The following is a 23,206-nucleotide window of genomic DNA, read 5'->3' as shown; positions in this document are numbered from 1 at the left end:
TCATTCTATAAGCACCAATGACAACAAAGCTTCTAGCTAGACCTGATCAAGTGGCTTTGACCTAGATGACTCCCTATCCCCTATATATAGTGCACTATCTTTACATATGGCTCTGGTCAAAGGTGGTGCACTGAATAGGGAATAGGTTGCCATTTGGGATGCTACCAAGGACTTAGTGGAATGGAATGCATCCTCCACACTTTCCCCTGATGAGTCCTTATTTAACACACTTAGTGGTTTCTGGGGACATACTTTTAACTGGTTGGTTGGTTTTACACTGAGGTGTAATTAGATTGTCAGTTTGATTACTGGGCTCCTTGCTTGCACAATATTTTCTCATGTGTGTGCATAGTGTTTCTTTTCTTATAAAATTGTATGATTGGCGACAGATCCTGAAGGAAGGGCAGAGGAGGATGTGTTGCTATTGAAGAAAGTTTGTATCATCAATGACATCAGGCCCATTGTTTGGCTTAGCGACGACCACGAAGGGTAAAGAACGTTTCCTAACGTTATGAACCTGTTTTCCTCTGTACAATTTCCGTACCCGTTGACTTGCATGTGTTTTGAAATTAACATGCTGATTATCTGGCTCTATAATATATCCTTCACTACAGCACTACTAATATCCAACTTTGACTTGAATGTCTCTTCTGTAATATGTATCTAGCTAACTGCCTATTGCTTGCTAGTTGGATGGGCAGCTAGCTAGCCAGTTTAGAATTGCATCGCTAGTTAGCTAGCATTTCAGAGCGACAAACAATGCAAAAAAGTATCATCTATGCAGGCTAAATGAAGCTAGTTTGAAACCTAAGCATACTTCCAAAGTTGTGTCAAAATGGCTTAAGGACAACAAAGTCAAAGTATTGGAGTGGCCATCACAAAGCCCTGACTTCAATCCTATAGAAAACAGAACTGAAAAAGCGTGTGCGAGCAAGGAGGCCTACACATCTGACTCAGTTACTCCAGCACTGTCAGGAGGGGCCAAAATGGGCCAAAATTCACCCAAATTATTGTGGAAAACTTGTGGAAGGCTACCCGAAACGTTTGACCCAAGTTGAACAATTTAAAGGCTATGCTACCAAATACTAATTGAGTGTATGTAAACTTCTGACCCACTGGGAATGTGATGAAAGAAATAAAAGCTGAAAGAAATCATTCTCTCTTCTATTATTCTGACATTTCACATTCTTAAATAAAGTGGTGATCCTAGCTGACATAAGACAGGGAATTTTGACTAGGATTAAATGTCAGGAATTGTGAAAAACTGACTTCAAATGTATTTGGCTAAGGTGTGTGTAAACTTCCGAATTCAACTGTAGATACTGTATTCCATTCTACTGTATGTTAGTCGATTCCATGCTGACATTGCACAATCTAATAATATATATATTTCTTAATTCCATTATTTTACTTTTAGATTTGTGTGTACAATTGTGAATCATTTTTAGATACTACTGAGCTGTTAGATACTACTGCATTGTTAGATACTACTGTACTGATGGAGCTAGGAACACCAGCATTCAGTTAGATACTACTGTACTGTTGGAGCTAGGAACACCAGCATTTAGTTAGATACTACTGTGCTGTTGGAGCTATGAACACCAGCATTTAGTTAGATACTACTGTACTGTTGGAGCTAGCAACACCAGCATTTAGTTAGATACTACTGTACTGTTGGATACTACTGTACTGTTGGAGCTAGGAACACCAGCATTTAGTTGGATACTACTGCACTGATGGAGCTGGGAACACCAGCATTTAGTTAGATACTACTGCACTGATGGAGCTAGGAACACAAGCATTTAGTTAGATACTACTGTACTGTTGGAGCTAGGAACACCAGCATTTAGTTAGATACTACTGTACTGTTGGAGCTATGAACACCAGCATTTAGTTAGATACTACTGTACTGTTGGAGCTAGGAACACCAGCATTTAGTTACATACTACTGTACTGTTGGAGCTAGGAACACAAGCATTTAGTTAGATACTACTGCACTGATGGAGCTAGGAACACCAGCATTTAGTTAGATACTACTGCACTGATGGAGCTAGGAACACCAGCATTTAGTTAGATACTACTGCACTGATGGAGCTAGGAACACCAGCATTTAGTTAGATACTACTGTACTGTTGGAGCTAGTAACACCAGCATTTAGTTAGATACCACTGTACTGTTGGAGCTAGGAACACAAGCATTTAGTTAGATATTACTGCATCGTTGGATACTACTGTACTGATGGAGCTAGGAACACCAGCATTTAGTTAGATACTACTGTACTGTTGGAGCTATGAACACCAGCATTTAGTTAGAAACTACTGTACTGTTGGAGCTATGAACACCAGCATTTAGTTAGAAACTACTGCATTGTTAGATACTACTGCACTGTTGGAGCTAGGAACACCAGCATTTAGTTAGATACTACTGTACTGTTGGAGCTAGGAACACCAGCATTTAGTTAGATACTACTGCACTGTTGGAGCTATGAACACCAGCATTTAGTTAGATACTACTGTACTGTTGGAGCTAGGAACACCAGCATTTAGTTAGATACTACTGTACTGTTGGAGCTAGGAACACCAGCATTTAGTTAGATACTACTGCAATGTTGGAGCTAGGAACACCAGCATTTAGTTAGATACTACTGCATTGTTAGATACTACTGCACTGTTGGAGCTAGGAACACCAGCATTTAGTTAGATACTACTGCATTGTTAGATACTACTGCACTGTTGGAGCTAGGAACACCAGCATTTAGTTAGATACTACTGCATTGTTAGATACTACTGCACTGTTGGAGCTAGGAACACCAGCATTTAGTTAGATACTACTGCATTGTTAGATACTACTGCACTGTTGGAGCTAGGAACACCAGCATTTAGTTAGATACTACTGCACTGTTGGAGCTAGGAACACCAGCATTTAGATAGATACTACTGTACTGTTGGAGCTATGAACACCAGCATTTAGTTAGATACTACTGCACTGTTGGAGCGAGGAACACCAGCATTTAGTTAGATACTACTGCATTGTTAGATACTACTGCACTGTTGGAGCTAGGAACACCAGCATTTAGTTAGATACTACTGCACTGATGGAGCTAGGAACACCAGCATTTAGTTAGATACTACTGCATTGTTAGATACTACTGCACTGTTGGAGCTAGGAACACCAGCATTTAGTTAGATACTACTGTACTGCTGGAGCTAGTAACACCAGCATTTAGTTAGATACTACTGTACTGATGGAGCTAGTAACACCAGCATTTAGTTAGATACTACTGCATTGTTAGATACTACTGTACTGATGGAGCTAGGAACACCAGCATTTAGTTAGATACTACTGTACTGTTGGAGTTAGGAACATACGCATTTAGTTAGATACCACTGCATTGTTGGAGCTAGAAACACCAGCATTTTGCTACACCCCCAATAACATTAGCTAAAAATGAATATGTGACCAATAAAATGTTATTTTATTTGTCAACACTTCTTCCAAAAACAAGTAGTGATGAAGGGTAACACTGCATGTCTGTCCAGTGTACTATAGGACTTTTATCCAGGGTAATGTCTAGGATTCTGCACATTATTGATAGTGTTCCATTCTTCATACTCATTTATAATTGGCTATCAAAGGCAGAACATATATTTGTTTACGTTCTGGAAATGTCCATTGTTTTACACCCAATTGTCAGTTCAAGAGGCCAGCAGAAGCACCGTTTTTTTGGGGGGTTCCTAAATGGAAGAGTATAGCCAGCCCTCCGTCCTGTTTTGGCAGGTATTCAGGACCTTGCTGCACCCCCCTGACTACCAGTCTCGCTTAGAAATAGTGCGTGCTAATTCCAAAACATCACTCAATCTGACTGCGTCTACCCTGAGTAAAACGGGGACCTTACAGGTAAGATACTGGTGCCTAAAACCAATTTACTCTCTTCAGGTTCTGAACCTTTGACCTTTGGCTACATCTACTGTTGGTGCCCGATAACTGTAATTGAACCACTTGTTTTGATTGATGGGAGTGTTAATGGGGTAATCTTGATGCTTCCAACATGGATTTTGCTCCACGCACCTTTATCAGTCAGGCTGTATCTGAGCTGTGTACAGCAACATCATCTTTATCATTACAACCTAACTAACCTCTTCACAGGAACACCTAGAGGTATCCTGTAATCTGACTTCAAACTGCTTTATTTAACAGGAAGACTGAGAGGTAGCCTGTAATCTGACTTCAAACTGCTTTATTTAACAGGAAGACTGAGAGGTAGCCTGTAATCTGATATCAAACTGCTTTATTTAACAGGAACACCTAGAGGTAGCCTGTAATCTGATATCAAACTGCTTTATTTAACAGGAACACCTAGAGGTAGCCTGTAATCTGATATCAAACTGCTTTATTTAACAGGAACACCTAGAGGTAGCCTGTAATCTGATATCAAACTGCTTCATTTAACAGGAACACCTAGAGGTAGCCTGTAATCTGATATCAAACTGCTTCATTTAACAGGAACACCTAGAGGTAGCCTGTAATCTGATATCAAACTGCTTCATTTAACAGGAACACCTAGAGGTAGCCTGTAATCTGATATCAAACTGCTTTATTTAACAGGAACACCTAGAGGTAGCCTGTAATCTGACATCAAACTGCTTTATTTAACAGGAACACCTAGAGGTAGCCTGTAATCTGACATCAAACTGCTTCATTTAACAGGAACACCTAGAGGTAGCCTGTAATCTGACATCAAACTGCTTTATTTAACAGGAACACCTAGAGGTAGCCTGTAATCTGACATCAAACTGCTTCATTTAACAGGAACACCTAGAGGTAGCCTGTAATCTGATATCAAACTGCTTCATTTAACAGGAACACCTAGAGGTAGCCTGTAATCTGACATCAAACTGCTTTATTTAACAGGAACACCTAGAGGTAGCCTGTAATCTGACATCAAACTGCTTTATTTAACAGGAACACCTAGAGGTAGCCTGTAATCTGACATCAAACTGCTTCATTTAACAGGAACACCTAGAGGTAGCCTGTAATCTGACATCAAACTGCTTCATTTAACAGGAACACCTAGAGGTAGCCTGTAATCTGATATCAAACTGCTTTATTTAACAGGAACACCTAGAGGTAGCCTGTAATCTGATATCAAACTGCTTTATTTAACAGGAACACCTAGAGGTAGCCTGTAATCTGATATCAAACTGCTTCATTTAACAGGAACACCTAGAGGTAGCCTGTAATCTGATATCAAACTGCTTCATTTAACAGGAACACCTAGAGGTAGCCTGTAATCTGACTTCAAACTGCTTCATTTAACAGGAACACCTAGAGGTAGCCTGTAATCTGACATCAAACTGCTTTATTTAACAGGATCACCTAGAGGTAGCCTGTAATCTGATATCAAACTGCTTTATTTAACAGGAACACCTTTAGGTAGCCTGTAATCTGATATCAAACTGCTTCATTTAACAGGAACACCTAGAGGTAGCCTGTAATCTGACATCAAACTGCTTTATTTAACAGGAACACCTAGAGGTAGCCTGTAATCTGATATCAAACTGCTTTATTTAACAGGAACACCTAGAGGTAGCCTGTAATCTGATATCAAACTGCTTCATTTAACAGGAACACCTAGAGGTAGCCTGTAATCTGATATCAAACTGCTTCATTTAACAGGAACACCTAGAGGTAGCCTGTAATCTGATATCAAACTGCTTCATTTAACAGGAACACCTAGAGGTAGCCTGTAATCTGATATCAAACTGCTTCATTTAACAGGAACACCTAGAGGTAGCCTGTAATCTGATATCAAACTGCTTTATTTAACAGGAACACCTAGAGGTAGCCTGTAATCTGACATCAAACTGCTTTATTTAACAGGAACACCTAGAGGTAGCCTGTAATCTGACATCAAACTGCTTCATTTAACAGGAACACCTAGAGGTAGCCTGTAATCTGACATCAAACTGCTTCATTTAACAGGAACATCTAGAGGTAGCCTGTAATCTGACATCAAACTGCTTCATTTAACAGGAACACCTAGAGGTAGCCTGTAATCTGACATCAAACTGCTTTATTTAACAGGAACACCTAGAGGTAGCCTGTAATCTGACATCAAACTGCTTCATTTAACAGGAACACCTAGAGGTAGCCTGTAATCTGACATCAAACTGCTTCATTTAACAGGAACACCTAGAGGTAGCCTGTAATCTGACATCAAACTGCTTCATTTAACAGGAACACCTAAAGGTAGCCTGTAATCTGACATCAAACTGCTTCATTTAACAGGAACACCTAGAGGTAGCCTGTAATCTGACATCAAACTGCTTCATTTAACAGGAACACCTAGAGGTAGCCTGTAATCTGACATCAAACTGCTTTATTTAACAGGAACACCTAGAGGTAGCCTGTAATCTGACATCAAACTGCTTCATTTAACAGGAACACCTAGAGGTAGCCTGTAATCTGACATCAAACTGCTTTATTTAACAGGAACACCTAGAGGTAGCCTGTAATCTGACATCAAACTGCTTCATTTAACAGGAACACCTGTAGCCTTTGATATCAAACTGCTTCATTTAACAGGAACACCTAGGGTAGCCTGTAATCTGATATCAAACTGCTTCATTTAACAGGAACACCTAGAGGTAGCCTGTAATCTGACATCAAACTGCTTTATTTAACAGGAACACAGAGAGTGGTCCTTCTGTAGCTCAGTTGGTAGAGCATGGCGCTTGTAACGCCAGGGTAGTGGGTTCGATTCCCGGGACCACCCATACGTAGAATGTATGCACACATGACTGTAAGTCGCTTTGGATAAAAGCGTCTGCTAAATGGCATATATTATTATTATTAGGTAGCCTGTAATCTGATATCAAACTGCTTTATTTAACAGGAAGACTGAGAGATGTAGCCTGCTTTATTTCAATCTCCTCTGTCTTTGAGGATGCTGAGCCTGGTCTCAGGGGCTAGCCTAGCCCTGGTCTCGAGGGCTAGCCTAGCCCTGGTCTCGAGAGCTAGCCTAGCCCTGGTCTCGGGGGCTAGCCCAGCCCTGATCTCGGACTCTAGCCTAGCCCTGGTCTCGGACACTAGCCTAGCCCTGGTCTCGGACGCTAGCCTAGCCCTGGTCTCGGACGCTAGCCTAGCCCTGGTCTCGGACGCTAGCCTAGCCCTGGTCTCGGACGCTAGCCTAGCCCTGGTCTCGGACGCTAGCCTAGCCCTGGTCTCGGACGCTAGCCTAGCCCTGGTCTCGGACGCTAGCCTAGCCCTGGTCTCGGACGCTAGCCTAGCCCTGGTCTCGGACGCTAGCCTAGCCCTGGTCTCAGATACTGGTTGTGTGCTTGCCAACTCCAAATATGGCTTGGCAATGAGTAACAAGGAGTTGACATGATAGCAGAAACAGACTCATACAAAGTTTCATTGTATTGAATAATGTACTTTACAGCACAGTCACAGAATACATGGTTTTAGAATGGTAACAAGTTATAGTGATCATCTTTTTAGTCAGTCTATTTACTGAATGACTGCCTGTTTTCTATAGCAATCACTGACCCCGAGCAGACAGAGGAGAGAGGAGGAGGAGGAGGAGGGAGATGACGAAGATGTGGATGATGAAGAGGAAGATGATGATCTTGAAGAAGTCACAGATGATGAATGAATTCGGAAATCTGTTTTGATTAGTATCTTTTCATTTGTGATGGGAGGAGGTTTTCTAGAAAATAGTGTGTTCTTTATGGCCATGAAATGATGTCCTAAATGGGGGCCATATGGGGCCCATAGGGCTCTGGTCAAAAGTAAGTGCACTATATAGGGAACAGGGTGTCACTTATGGACACAGGATAATATTCAAGTGTTTTTAACCCAGCAGTTGTACATGGTCGTTATTATTTCCAATTCTGGAGCTGAAATAATTGCTATGTTATTTGTTTATCTATTTCATTGACCAAAGGGATGGTGGGACATCATTGTCTTTGTCATGTGGCAGTATTAATGTCTAATTGTATTTGTATATAACAAAGTGCCAAATCTGTATTTGTTTTGTGTGGCAATGTTGCCTCTTGTATAAACTTTCCAGAATAGAAAAACGGTTGTTTTTATGGAATAAAAACAATGGACTCAACAATGGAATTGATAAATTGTTCAGAATCTTCAATGTCTTGTTTTTGCCATGTCGACTTATTGGCACCATGTGTTGAATGATACACAATGGTGATAACAGGAGGGTTTAGTTGAACCTCACTGGTCATAATGATGATGATGGTGGATTAGAAATGGTCATGCCAATGCAGTGATATGAAATACCCTCTACATACTGTTCAGTGTTTTACTGTCTGTTTAGTAACCACTAAACTAGACTGGTCCCAGGTCTGTTTAGTAACCACTGAACTAGACTGGTCCCAGGTCTGTTTAGTAACCACTAAACTAGCCTGGTCCCAGGTCTGTTTAGTAACCACTAAACTAGCCTGGTCCCAGGTCTGTTTAGTAACCACTAAACTAGCCTGGTCCCAGGTCTGTTTAGTAACCACTAAACTAGCCTGGTCCCAGGTCTGTTTAGTAACCACTAAACTAGCCTGGTCCCAGGTCTGTTTAGTAACCACTAAACTAGCCTGGTCCCAGGTCTGTTTAGTAACCACTAAACTAGCCTGGTCCCAGGTCTGTTTAGTAACCACTAAACTAGCCTGGTCCCAGGTCTGTTTAGTAACCACTAAACTAGCCTGGTCCCAGGTCTATTTAGTAACCACTAAATTAGCCTGTTCCCAGGTCTGTGTGCTGTCTGTTTAGTAACCACTAAACTAGCCTGGTCCCAGGTCTGTTTAGTGCTGTCTGTTTAGTAACCACTAAACTAGCCTGGTCCCAGGTCTGTTTAGTAACCACTAAACTAGCCTGGTCCCAGGTCTGTTTAGTAACCACTAAACTAGCCTGGTCCCAGGTCTGTTTAGTAACCACTAAACTAGCCTGGTCCCAGGTCTGTTTAGTAACCACTAAACTAGCCTGGTCCCAGGTCTGTTTAGTAACCACTGGTAAACACTAGCCTGGTCCCAGGTCTGTTTAGTAACCACTAAACTAGCCTGGTCCCAGGTCTGTTTAGTAACCACTAAACTAGCCTGGTCCCAGGTCTGTTTAGTAACCACTAAACTAGCCTGGTCCCAGGTCTGTTTAGTAACCACTAAACTAGCCTGGTCCCAGGTCTGTTTAGTAACCACTAAACTAGCCTGGTCCCAGGTCTGTTTAGTAACCACTAAACTAGCCTGGTCCCAGGTCTTTAGTAACCACTAAATTAGCCTGTTCCCAGGTCTGTAACTGTCTGTTTAGTAACCACTAAGCCTGGTCCCAGGTCTGTGTGTGCTGTCTGTTTAGTAACCACTAAACTAGACTGGTCCCAGGTCTGTTTAGTTACCACTAAACTAGCCTGGTCCCAGGTCTGTTTAGTAACCACTAAACTAGCCTGGTCCCAGGTCTGTTTAGTAACCACTAAACTAGCCTGGTCCCAGGTCTGTTTAGTAACCACTAAACTAGCCTGGTCCCAGGTCTGTTTAGTAACCACTAAACTAGCCTGGTCCCAGGTCTGTTTAGTAACCACTAAACTAGCCTGGTCCCAGGTCTGTTTAGTAACCACTAAACTAGCCTGGTCCCAGGTCTGTTTAGTAACCACTAAACTAGCCTAGTCCCAGGTCTGTTTGTGCTGTCTGTTTAGTAACCACTAAACTAGCCTGGTCCCAGGTCTGTTTAGTAACCACTAAACTAGCCTGGTCCCAGGTCTGTTTAGTAACCACTAAACTAGCCTGGTCCCAGGTCTGTTTAGTAACCACTAAACTAGCCTGGTCCCAGGTCTGTTTAGTAACCACTAAACTAGCCTGGTCCCAGGTCTGTGTGCTGTCTGTTTAGTAACCACTAAACTAGCCTGGTCCCAGGTCTGTTTAGTAACCACTAAACTAGCCTGGTCCCAGGTCTGTTTAGTAACCACTAAACTAGCCTGGTCCCAGGTCTGTTTAGTAACCACTAAACTAGCCTGGTCCCAGGTCTATTTAGTAACCACTAAATTAGCCTGGTCCCAGGTCTTGTGCTGTCTGTTTAGTAACCACTAAACCAGCCTGGTCCCAGGTCTGTTTAGTAACCACTAAACTAGACTGGTCCCAGGTCTGTTTAGTAACCACTAAACTAGCCTGGTCCCAGGTCTGTTTAGTAACCACTAAACTAGCCTGGTCCCAGGTCTGTTTAGTAACCACTAAACTAGCCTGGTCCCAGGTCTGTGTGCTGTCTGTTTAGTAACCACTAAACTAGCCTGGTCCCAGGTCTGTTTAGTAACCACTAAACTAGACTGGTCCCAGGTCTGTGTGTGCTGTCTGTTTAGTAACCACTAAACTAGCCTGGTCCCAGGTCTGTGTGCTGTCTGTTTAGTAACCACTAAACTAGCCTGGTCCCAGGTCTGTGTGTGCTGTCTGTTTAGTAACCACTAAACTAGCCTGGTCCCAGGTCTGTTTAGTAACCACTAAACTAGCCTGGTCCCAGGTCTGTTTAGTAACCACTAAACTAGCCTAGTCCCAGGTCTGTTTGTGCTGTCTGTTTAGTAACCACTAAACTAGCCTGGTCCCAGGTCTGTTTGTGTTTTCTGGAGTCTTCTCCACTCCTAGGGTGTCATGGATACCAGTGTGCTGCAATGAACTACATGACAAAATGAGTTGTGGATATGATCCAATGACATCCTCCGGTGGTGAAGGACAACCCAGGGGTGGTGAGGGGGGGGGGTCAGAAGCAGGGATAAGGGGCCCTCGCTGACCCCTCGGAAAGCGAGGTCTGTCTATTTTTGTATTTTTTTAGGGATCCCCATTAGCTGTTGCCAAGCGACTGTTGCTGGGGTCAAAACACACCAAAGCAACCATATTACATATGAAACGAGAGATGAACTTGGTTTTAACTGAATGACCTTTAGATTAAACAGTACATCATATAACATCTCTACACCACCACACATCCACAACATGTTCTATATCACCATGTGTGTGTCTCTTCACAGTCCCCGTTGTTCCAGAAGGAGTATTTTTATCCGTTTTGTAAATCTGATTCTACTGCTGCATCAGTTACCTGATGTGGAATAGAGTTCCATGTAGTCATGGCTCTATGTAGTACTGTGAACCTCCCATAGTCTGTTCTGGACTTGGGGACTGTGAAGAGACCTCTGGTATCTCTTCGTGTACTTTTAAAGGTCAGCCGTGCTGCCCGGTTCTGAGACGACTGCAATTTTCCCAAGTCCGTTTTTGTGGCAACTTTCCACACAACTGAACAGTAGTCCAGGTGGGACTAAACCAGGGCCTGTAGAACCTGTTCAGAAGGCAGAGCAGCGATTTATGTCTATCACAGTAATGCATCCAAAATAGCACCCTATTCCCTACATAGGACACTATCTTTGACCAGGGACCAAAGGGCTCTATGGAGGGAATAGGGTGTCATTTGGGACTCACCCCTACCTGGCTGTTCTTCTAGCTGGTCCTCTCCTCACCACTCCTCAGCTAGCTGGTCCTCTCCTCACCACTCCTCTGCTAGCTGGTCCTCTCCTCACAACTCCTCTACAAGCTGGTCCTCTCCTCACCACTCCTCTGCTAGCTGGTCCTCTCCTCTGCTAGCTGGTCATCTCCTCTGCTAGCTGGTCCTCTCCTCACCACTCCTCTGATAGCTGGTCCTCTGCTCTACTAGCTGGTCCTCTCCTCACCACTCCTCTGTTAGCTGGTCCTCTCCTCTGCTAGCTGGTCCTCTCCTCACCACTCCTCTGCTAGCTGGTCCTCTGCTCTACTAGCTGTTCCTCTCCTCACCACTCCTCTGCTAGCTGGTCCTCTCCTCACCACTCCTCTTCTAGCTGGTCCTCTCCTCACCACTCCTCTGCTAGCTGGTCCTCTGCTCTACTAGCTGGTCCTCTCCTCACCACTCCTCTGCTAGCTGGTCCTCTCCTCACCACTCCTCTGCTAGCTGGTCCTCTCCTCACCACTCCTCTGCTAGCTGGTCCTCTGCTCTACTAGCTGGTTCTCTCCTCACCACTCCTCTGCTAGCTGGTCCTCTCCTCACCACTCCTCTGCTAGCTGGTCCTCTGCTCTACTAGCTAGTCCTCTGCTAGCTGGTCCTCTGCTCTACTAGCTGGTCCTCTCCTCACCACTCCTCTGCTAGCTGGTCCTCTCCTCACCACTCCTCTGCTAGCTGGTCCTCTCCTCACCACTCCTCTGCTAGCTGGTCCTCTCCTCACCAATCCTCTGCTAGCTGGTCCTCTCCTCACCACTCCTCTGCTAGCTGGTCCTCTCCTCACCACTCCTCTGATAGCTGGTCCTCTGCTCTACTAGCTGGTCCTCTCCTCACCACTCCTCTGTTAGCTGGTCCTCTCCTCTGCTAGCTGGTCCTCTCCTCACCACTCCTCTGCTAGCTGGTCCTCTGCTCTACTAGCTGGTCCTCTCCTCACCACTCCTCTTCTAGCTGGTCCTCTCCTCACCACTCCTCTGCTAGCTGGTCCTCTGCTCTACTAGCTGGTCCTCTCCTCACCACTCCTCTGCCAGCTGGTCCTCTCCTCACCACTCCTCTGCTAGCTGGTCCTCTCCTCACCACTCCTCTGCGAGCTGGTCCTCTGCTCTACTAGCTGGTTTTCTCCTCACCACTCCTCTGCTAGCTGGTCCTCTCCTCACCACTCCTCTGCTAGCTGGTCCTCTGCTCTACTAGCTAGTCCTCTGCTAGCTGGTCCTCTGCTCTACTAGCTGGTCCTCTCCTCACCACTCCTCTGCTAGCTGGTCCTCTCCTCACCACTCCTCTGCTAGCTGGTCCTCTCCTCACCACTCCTCTGCTAGCTGGTCCTCTCCTCACCACTCCTCTGCTAGCTGGTCCTCTCCTCACCACTCCTCTGCAAGCTGGTCCTCTCCTCACCACTTCTCTGCTAGCTGGTCCTCTCCTCACCACTCCTCTACTAGCTGGTCCTCTGCTCTGCTAGCTGGTCCTCTCCTCACCACTCCTCTGCTAGCTGGTCCTCTCCTCACAACTCCTCTGCTAGCTGGTCCTCCACATCTCCTCCTCCATATCTCCTCCTCCATATCCCCTCCTCCATATCCCCTCCTCCATATCTCCTCCTCCATATCCCCTCCTCCATATCCCCTCCTCCATATCTTATCCATATCCCCTCCTCCATATCTTATCCATATCCCCTCCTCCATATCCCCTCCTCCATATCTCCTCCTCCATATCCCCTCCTCCATATCTCCTCCTCCATATCCCCTCCTCCATATCCCCTCCTCCATATCTCCTCCTCCATATCCCCTCCTCCATATCTTATCCATATCTCCTCCTCCATAGCTCCTCCATATCCCCTCCTCCATATCCCCTCCTCCATATCTCCTCCACCATATCTCCTCCTCCATATCCCCTCCTCCATATCTCCTCCTCCATATCTCCTCCTCCATGTCCCCTCCTCCATATCTCCTCCTCCATATCCCCTCCTCCATATCCCCTCCTCCATATCTCCTCCTCCATATCCCCCTCCATATCCCCTCCTCCATATCTCCTCCTCCATATCCCCTCCTCCATATCCCCTCCTCCATATCTCCTCCTCCATATGCCCTCCTCCATATCCCCTCCATATCTCCTCCTCCATATCTCCTCCTCCATATCTTATCCATATCTCCTCCTCCATATCTCCTCCATATCCCCTCCTCCATATCTCCTCCATATCCCCTCCTCCATATCCTCCATCCTCCATATCTCCTCCTCCATATCTCCTCCATATCCCCTCCTCCATATCTCCTCCTCCATATCCCCTCCTCCATATCTTCTCCTCCATATCCCCTCCTCCATATCTCATCCTCCATATCTTATCCATATCTTCTCCTCCATATTTCCTCCATATCTTCTCCTCCATATCTCCTCCATACCTCCTCCTCCATATCCCCTCCTCCATATCTTCTCCTCCATATCCCCTCCTCCATACCTCCTCCTTCATATCCCCTCCATACCTCCTCCTCCATATCTCCTCCTCCATATCTCCTCCATATCTCCTCCTCCATATCTCCTCCTCCATATCTCCTCCATATCCCTCCTCCATATCTCCTCCTCCATATCTTATCCATATCACCTCCTCCATATCTCCTCCTCCGTACCTCCTCCTCCATATCTCCTCCTCCATATCTTCTCCTCCTCCATATCTTATCCATATCTCCTCCACCATTTCTCCTCTGTACCTCCTCCTCCATATCTCCCCCTCCATATCTCCTCCTCCATATCTCCTCCTCCATATCTTCTCCTCGTCCATATCTCCTCCACCATTTCTCCTCTGTACCTCCTCCTCCATATCTCCTCATCCTTATCTCCTCCATACCTGCTCCTCCATACCTCCTCCTCCATATCCATATCTTCTCCTCCATATATCTCCTCCATAGCCCTCCTCCGTATCTCCTCCATATCTCTCCTCCATACCTCCTCCTCCATATCTCCTCCTCCATATCTCCTCCTCCATATCTCCTCCTCCATATCTTATCCATATCTCCTCCTCCATATCTTCTCCTCCATATCTCCTCCTCCATATCTCCTCCTCCATATCTCCTCCATATCTCCTCCATATCTCCTCCTCCATATCTTCTCCTCCATATCTTCTCCATATCTCCTCCTCCATGTCTCCTCCTCCATATCTTCTCCATATCTCCTCCATATCTCCTCCTCCATATCTCCTCCTCCATATCTTCTCCTCCATATCTCCTCCATATCTCCTCCTCCATATCTCCTCCATATCTCCTCCTCCATATCCATATCTCCTCCTCCATATCTCCTCCATATCTCCTCCTCCATATCTCCTCCTCCATATCTCTCCTCCATATCTCCTCCTCCATATCTCTCCTCCATATCTTCTCCTCCATATCTCCTCCTCCATATCCATATCTCCTCCTCCATATCTCCTCCTCCATATCTCTCCTCCTCCATATCTCCTCCATATCTCCTCCTCCATATCTCCTCCTCCATATCTCCTCCTCCATATCTTCTCCTCCATATCTCCTCCATCTCCTCCTCCATATCTCCTCCTCCATATCTCCTCCTCCATATCTCCTCCTCCATATCTCCTCCTCCATATCTCCTCCTCCATATCTCCTCCATATCTCCTCCATATCCTCCATATCTCCTCCTCCATATCTCCTCCTCCATATCTCCTCCATATCTCCTCCTCCATATCTCCTCTCTCCTCCATATCTCCTCCTCCATATCTCCTCCTCCATATCTCCTCCATATCTTATCCATATCCTCCTCCATATCTCCTCCTCCATATCTCTCCTCCATATCTCCTCCTCCATATCTTCTCCTCCTCCTCCTCCATATCTCCTCCATATATCCATATCTCCTCCATATCTTATCCATATCTCCTCCTCCATATCTCCTCCTCCATATCTCCATATACCTCCTCCTCCATATCTCCTCCTCCATATCTTCTCCTCCTCCTCCATATCTCCTCCATATCTCCTCCTCCATATCTCCATATCTTCTCCTCCATATCTCCTCCATATCTCCTCCTCCATATCATATCCTCCTCCATATCTCCTCCTCCTCCTCCTCCATATATCCTCCTCCATATCTCCTCCTCCATATCTCCTCCCTCCATATCTCCTCATATCTCCTTATCTCCTCCTCCATATCCTCCTCCTCCATATCTCCTCCTCCATCCTCCTCCTCCATATCTCCTCCTCCATATCTCTCCTCCATATTTCTTTCCTCCATATCTCCTCCTCCATATCTCCTCCATATCTTATCCATCCATATCTCCTCCTCCATATCTTCTCCTCCATATCTCATCCTCCATATCCTCCTCCTCCATATCTCCTCCTCCATATCTTATCTCCATATCTCCTCTCCATATCTCCTCCTCCATATCTCCTCCATATCTCCTCCTCCATATCTCCTCATCCATATCCATATCTCCTCCATACCTCCTCCTCCATATCTCCCTCCTCCATATCTCCTCCATACTCCTCCATATCTCCTCCATATCTCCATATCTCCTCCTCATATCTCTCCATATCTCCTCCATATCCTCCTCCTCCATATCCTCCTCCATATCTTCTCCTCCATATCTTCTCCATATCTTCCTCCATATCTTCTCCTCCATATCTCACTCCTCCATATCTCCTCCATATCTTCTCCCCTCCATATCCCTCCTCCATATCTCCTCCTCCATATCTCCTCCTCCATATCTCCTCCTCCATATCTTCTCCTCCATATCTCCTCCTCCATATCTTCTCCTCCATATCTTCTCCTCCATATCTCCTCCTCCATATCTCCTCCATATCTCCTCCTCCATATCTTCCTCCTCCATATCTCCTCCTCCATATCTCCTCCTCCATATCTCCCCCTCCATATCTTCTCCTCCATATCCTCCTCCATATCTCCTCCATATCTCCCCCTCCATATCTTCTCTTCCATAACTTCTCCATATCTCCTCCGTACCTCCTCCATATCTCCCCCTCCATATCTTCTCCTCCATATCTCCTCCCTCATGTCTTCTCCTCCATATCTCCTCCTCCATATCTTATCCATATCTCCTCCTCCATATCTCCTCCTCCATATCTCCTCCTCCATATCTTCTCTTCCATATCTTCTCCTCCATATCTCCTCCTCCATATCTTCTCCTCCTATCTTATGCGGAATCATATCCATATCTCTCCTCCATATCTCCTCCTCCATATCTTCTCCATATCTCCTCCTCCATATCTCCTCCATCTTATCTCCTCCTCCATATCCTCCTCCATATTTCTCCTCCTCCATATCCTCCTCCATATCTCCGGGTGCCTCCATATATCTCCTCCATATCTCCTCCATATATCTCCTCCAGTCTTCCTCCTAAGGAGTCATATCTCCTCCTCCATGTCATCATATCTCCTCCTATCTCCTCCATACCTCCTCCTCCGTATCTCCTCCTCCATATCTTATCCATATCTCCTCCATACCTTCTCCTCCATATCTTCTCCATATCTCCTCCGTACCTCCTCCTCCATATCGCCTTCTCCTCCATACCTCCTCCTCCGTATCTCCTCCTCCATATCTTATCCATATCTCCTCCATACCTCCTCCTCCATATCTCCTCCTCCATACCTCCTCCTCCATATCTCCTCCTCCATATCCATATTTTATCCAGCATATCTCCTCCTCCATATCTCCCCCTCCATATCTCCTCCATCCATCTCCTCCAGGTATCTCCTCCATCATCTCCCTCCAATCTCCTCCTCCATATCCTCTGCCGATCGCTTCTCCTCCATACCTCCTCCTCCATAGCCTCCATGCATCATATGAAGATGGAGCCAGTATCCATATCTATATCCTATCCATATCTTCCTCCATATCTCCTCTTCCATATCTCCTCCTATCCTCCTCCTCCATATCTCCTCCTCCATATCTCCTCCATACCTCCTCCTCCATATCTCCTCCGTATCTCCTCCTCCATATCTTATCCATATCTCCTCCTCCATATCTCCTCCATATCTCCTCCATATCTCCTCCTCCATATCTCCTCCATACCTCCTCCTCCATATCTCCTCCATACCTCCTCCTCCATATCTCCTCCTCCGTACCTCCTCCTCCATATCTCCTCCTCCATGTCTTCTCCTCCATATCTCCTCCTCCATGTCTTCTCCTCCATGTCTCCACCTCCATATCTCCTCCTCCATATCTTATCCATATCTCCTCCGTACCTCCTCCATATCTCCCCCTCCATATCTTCTCCTCCATATCTCCTCCTCCATATCTCCTCCTCTTCTCCATCCATATCTCCTCCATATCCCTCCTCCATATCTCCTCCTCCATTTCTCCTCCATAGGACATATCATACCTCCTCCTCCATATCTCCTCCTCCATATCTCCTCCTCCATATCTCCTCCATATCTTCTCCATACCTCCTCCTCCATATCTCCTCCTCCATATCTCCATATTCTCCTCCATATCTCTCCTCCATATCTCCTCCTCCAGTCTCTCCTCCATATCTCCTCCTCTCCTCCATATCTCCTCCTCCATTCTCTATCATATCTCCTCCTCCATATCTCCTCCTCCATATCTCCTCCTCCATATCTCCCTCCATATCTCCTCCTCCATCTCCTCCTATCTACCTCTCCTCCATATCTCCCATCTTCTCCTCCATATCTCCTCCATCCATATCTTCTCCTCCATATCTCCTCCATATCTCCTCCATATCTCCTCCATATCTCCCCCTCCATATCTTCTCCTCCATATCTCCTCCCTCATGTCTTCTCCTCCATATCTCCTCCTCCATATCTTCTCCATATCTCCTCCTCCATATCTCCTCCTCCATATCTCCTCCTCCATCTTCTCTCCTCCATATCTTCTCCTCCATATCTCCTCCATATCCTCCATCCTCATACCTCCTCCATATTGTCCATACTCCTCCTCCTCCATATCTTCTCCTCCTCCATATCTCCATATCTCCTCCATATCTCCTCCTCCATATCTCCTCCTCCATATCTTCCTCCATATCTCCTCCATATCTCCTCCTCCATATCTCTCCTCCATATCTCCTCCTCCATATCTTATCTCCATATCTCCTCCATACCTCTCCTCCATATCTCCCATATCTCCATATCCTCCTCCTCCGTATCTCCTCCTCCATATCTTATCCATATCTCCTCCATACCTCCTCCTCCGTATCTCCTCCTCCATATCTTATCCATATCTCCTCCATACCTCCTCCTCCATATCTTATCCATATCTCCTCCGTACCTCCTCCTCCATATCGCCTTCTCCTCCATACCTCCTCCTCCGTATCTCCTCCTCCATATCTTATCCATATCTCCTCCGTACCTCCTCCTCCATATCTCCTCCTCCATACCTCCTCCTCCATATCTCCTCCTCCATATCTTATCCATATCTCCTCCTCCATATCTTCTCTTCCATATCTTCTCCTCCATATCTCCTCCTCCATTTCTCCTCATATCACCTCCTCCTCCATATCACCTCCTCCTCCATATCGCCGCCTCCTAGATATCCTCCTCCATATCTCCTCCATACCTCCTCCTCCGTACCTCCTCCTCCATATCTTATCCATATCTCCTCCTCCATATCTCTCCTCCATATCTCCTCCATATCTCCTCCTCCATATCTCCTCCTCCATATCTCCTCCTCCATATCTCCTCCATATCTCCTCCTCCATATCTCCTCCATATCTCCTCCCTCCATATCTCTCCTCCATATCTCCTCCTCCATATCTCCTCCTCCATATCTCCTCCCTCCATACCTCCTCCTCCATATCTCCTCCATATCTCCTCCTCCATATCTCCTCCTCCATATCTCCTCCTCCTCCATATCTCCTCCTCCATCCTCTTCTCCTCCATATCTCCTCCTCCATATCTCTCCTCCATATCTCCTCCTCCATATCTCCTCCTCCATATCTCTCCTCCATATCTCTCCTCCATACCTCCTCCATATCTCCCCCTCCATATCTTCTCCTCCATATCTCCTCCTCCATATCTCCTCCTCCATATCTCTCCTCCATATCTCCTCCTCCATATCTCTCCTCTGTATCTCCTCCATATCTCCTCCTCCATATCTCCTCCATATCTCCTCCTCCATATCTCTCCTCCATATCTCCTATCTCCTCCTCCATATCTCCTCCTCCATATCTTATCCATATCTCTCCTCCTCCATATCTCTCCTCCATATCTCCTCCTCCTCCTCCATATCTTCTCCTCCATATCTTCTCCTCATATCTCTCCTCCATATCTCCTCCATATCTCCTCCTCCATATCTCCTCCATATCTCCTCCATATCTCTCCTCCATATCTCCTCCTCCATATCTTCTCCTCCATATCTCCTCCTCCATATCTCTCCTCCATATCTTCCTCCTCCATATCTCCTCCTCCATCTCCTCCATATCTCCTCCTCCATATCTCCTCCTCCATATCCATATCTCCTCCATATCCTCCTCCCTCCTCCATATCTCCTCCTCCATATCTTCTCTTCCATATCTCTCCTCCATATCTCCTCCTCCATATCTCCTCCTCCATATCTCCTCCATCATCTCCTCCATATCTCCTCCTCCATATCCTCCATATCTCCTCCATATCTCCATCTCCTCCATCTCTCCTCCTCTCCTCCATATCTTATCCATATCTCCTCCGTACCTCCTCCTACATATCTCCCCCTCCATACCTCCTCCTCCATATCTTATCCATATCTCCTCCGTACCTCCTCCTCCATATCTCCTCCATACCTCCTCCTCCGTATCTCCTCCTCCATATCTTATCCATATCTCCTCCATACCTCCTCCTCCGTATCTCCTCCTCCATATCTTATCCATATCTCCTCCATACCTCCTCCTCCATATCTTATCCATATCTCCTCCGTACCTCCTCCTCCATATCGCCTTCTCCTCCATACCTCCTCCTCCGTATCTCCTCCTCCATATCTTATCCATATCTCCTCCGTATCTCCTCCATATCTCCTCCTCCATATCTCCTCCTCCATATCTCCTCCTCCATATCTCCTCCTCCATATCTTCTCCTCCATATCTCCTCCTCCATTTCTCCTCTGTACCTCCTCCATATCACCTCCTCCTCCATATCGCCTCCTCCTCCATATCGCCTTCTCCTCCATACCTCCTCCTCCGTACCTCCTCCTCCATATCTTATCCGTATCTCCTCCTCCATATCTTATCCATATCTCCTCCGTACCTCCTCCATATCTCCTCTTCCATATCTCCTCCTCCATATCTCCTCCGTATCTCCTCCTCCATATCTTATCCATATCTCCTCCTCCATATCTCCTCCTCCATATCTCCTCCTCCATATCTCCTCCATATCTCCTCCTCCATATCTCCCCCTCCATATCTCCTCCTCCATATCTTCTCCTCCATATCTCCTCCATATCTCCCCCTCCATAACTCCTCCTCCATATCTTCTCCTCCATATCTCCTCCATATCTCCTCCTCCATAACTTCTCCTCCATATCTCCTCCTCCATATCTTCTCCTCCATATCTCCTCCTCCATATCTCCTCCATATCTCCTCCATATCTCCTCCTCTCCTCCATATCTCTCCTCCATATCTCCTCCTCCTTATCTCCTCCATACCTGCTCCTCCATACCTCCTCCTCCATATCTCCTCCTCCATATCTTCTCCTCCATATCCTCCTCCATATCTCCTCCTCCATATCTTCTCCTCCATATCTCCTCCTCCATATCTCCTCCATACCTCCTCCTCCATATCTCCTCCATATCTCCTCCATATCTCCTCCTCCATATCTCCTCCATACCTCCTCCTCCATATCTCCCCCTCCATATCTCCTCCATATCTTCTCCTCCATATCTCCTCCTCCTCCTCCTCCATACCTGCTCCTCCATATCTCTCCATATATCTCCTCCATACCTTCTCCTCCATATCTCCTCCATATCTCCTCCTCCATATCTCCTCCTCCATATCTCCTCCTCCATATCTCCTCCTCCATATATCTCCTCCTTCTCCTCCATATCTCCTCCTCCATATCTCATATCTCTCCTCCATATCTCCTCCTCCTCCTCCTCCTCCATATCTCCTCCTCCATATCTCCCCTCCCTCTCCTCCATATCTTCTCCTCCATATCTCCTCTCCTCCGTATCTCCTCCATATCTCCTCCTCCATATCTCTCCTCCATATCTCCTCCTCCATATCTCCTCCATCCTATCTCCTCCATATCTTCCTCCATATCTCCTCCTCCATATCTTCTCCTCCATATCTCCTCCATATCTCCTCCATATCTCCTCCTCCATATCTTCCTCCATTTCTCCTCTGTATCTCTCCTCCATATCCTCCTCCTCCATATCTCCTCCTCCATATCTCCTCCTCCATATCTCCTCCATATCTCCTCCTCCTCCATATCTTCTCCTCCATATCTCCTCCATATCTCCTCCTCCATATCTCCTCCATATCCTCCTCCATATCTCCTCCATATCTCTCCATATCTTCTCCTCCATATCTCCTCCATATCTCCTCCCATATCTCCTCCATACCTCTCCTCCATATCTCCTCCTCCATACTCCTCTCCTCCATATATCCATATCTCCTCCATATCTCCTCCATATCCTCCTATCTCTCCTCCTCCTCCTCCATATCTCCTCCATATATCCATATCTCCTCCATATCTCCTCCATATCTCCTCCTCCATATCTCCTCTCCCATATCTCCTCCTCCCTCCATATCTCCTCCTCCATATCTCCTCCATATCTCTCCTCCATATCTTCTCCTCCATATCTCCTCCTCCATATCTCCTCCTCCTCCATATCTCCTCCATATCTCCTTCTCCATATCTCCTCTCTCCTCCTCCATATCTCCTCCTCCATATCTCCTCTCCATATCTTCTCATATCTCCTCTCTCCTCCATATCTCCTCCTCCATATCTCCTCCTCCATATCTCCTCCTCCATATCTATCTCCTCCATATCTCCTCCTCCATATCTTCTCCTCCATATCTCTCCTCCATATCTCCTCCTCCATATCTCCTCCCATATCTCCTCCTCCATATCTCCTCCTCCATATCTCCTCCTCCATATCCTCCTCCATATCTCTCCTCCTCCATATCTTCTCCTCCATATCTCCTCCTATATCTCTCCTCCATATCTCCTCCTCCATATCTTCTCCTCCATATCTCCTCCATACCTCCTCCTCCATATCTTCTCCTCCTCCTCCTGTATCTCCTCCTCCTCCATATCTCCTCCTCCTATATCCTCCTCTCCTCCATATCTCTCCTCCATATCTCCTCCGTACCTCCTCTTCCATATCTTCTCCCTACCTCCTCCTCCATACCTCCTCCATATCTTTTCCTCCATATCTCCTCCGTACCTCCTCCTCCATACCTCCTTCATATCTCCTCCTCCATATATCCTCCTCCATGTCTTCTCTGTACCTCCTCCTCCATATCTCCTCGTCCATACCTCCTTCTCCATAACTCCTCCGTACCTCCTCCATATCTCCTCCTCATCTCCTCCATATCTCCTCCTCCATATCTTCTCCATATCTTATCCTCCATATCTTCTCCTCCATATCTCCTCCATATCTTCTCCATATCTTCTCCTCCATATCTTCTCCATATCTTCTCCTCCATATCTCCTCCTCCATATCTTCTCCTCCATATCTCCTCCTCCATATCTCCTCCATATCTCTCCTCCATATCTCTCCTCCATATCTCCTCCTCTCCATATCTCCTCCTCCATATCTCCTCCATATCTCC

The 23,206-nt window shown here is 46.1% G+C and overlaps 1 protein-coding gene and 1 long non-coding RNA gene across 2 annotated transcripts in view; both read left to right on the top strand.

Moving 5' to 3' along the window:
- The window catches only part of cibar1 (CBY1 interacting BAR domain containing 1), a 33,960-nt gene extending 25,833 nt beyond the window's left edge, over nt 1-8,127 (top strand). The window contains exons 8-9 of the mRNA XM_052472928.1: nt 3,778-3,897; nt 7,541-8,127. Coding sequence (XP_052328888.1) covers nt 3,778-3,897; nt 7,541-7,657 — 237 coding nt within the window. The 3' untranslated portion in view covers nt 7,658-8,127. The remainder of the gene's footprint in view (nt 1-3,777; nt 3,898-7,540) is intronic.
- On the top strand, nt 4,220-6,233 carry LOC127910043 (uncharacterized). The gene is made up of 5 exons (XR_008073728.1): nt 4,220-4,413; nt 4,567-4,821; nt 4,873-5,280; nt 5,587-5,892; nt 6,046-6,233. It is a non-coding gene; the product is annotated as an uncharacterized LOC127910043 (long non-coding RNA).
- Nucleotides 8,128-23,206: the final 15,079 nt, after the last annotated feature.

The sequence above is a fragment of the Oncorhynchus keta genome, chromosome 20 (assembly GCF_023373465.1).
Source record: "Oncorhynchus keta strain PuntledgeMale-10-30-2019 chromosome 20, Oket_V2, whole genome shotgun sequence".
NCBI lineage: Eukaryota > Metazoa > Chordata > Actinopteri > Salmoniformes > Salmonidae > Oncorhynchus > Oncorhynchus keta.
This window is presented reverse-complemented; position numbering and strand designations above follow the sequence as displayed.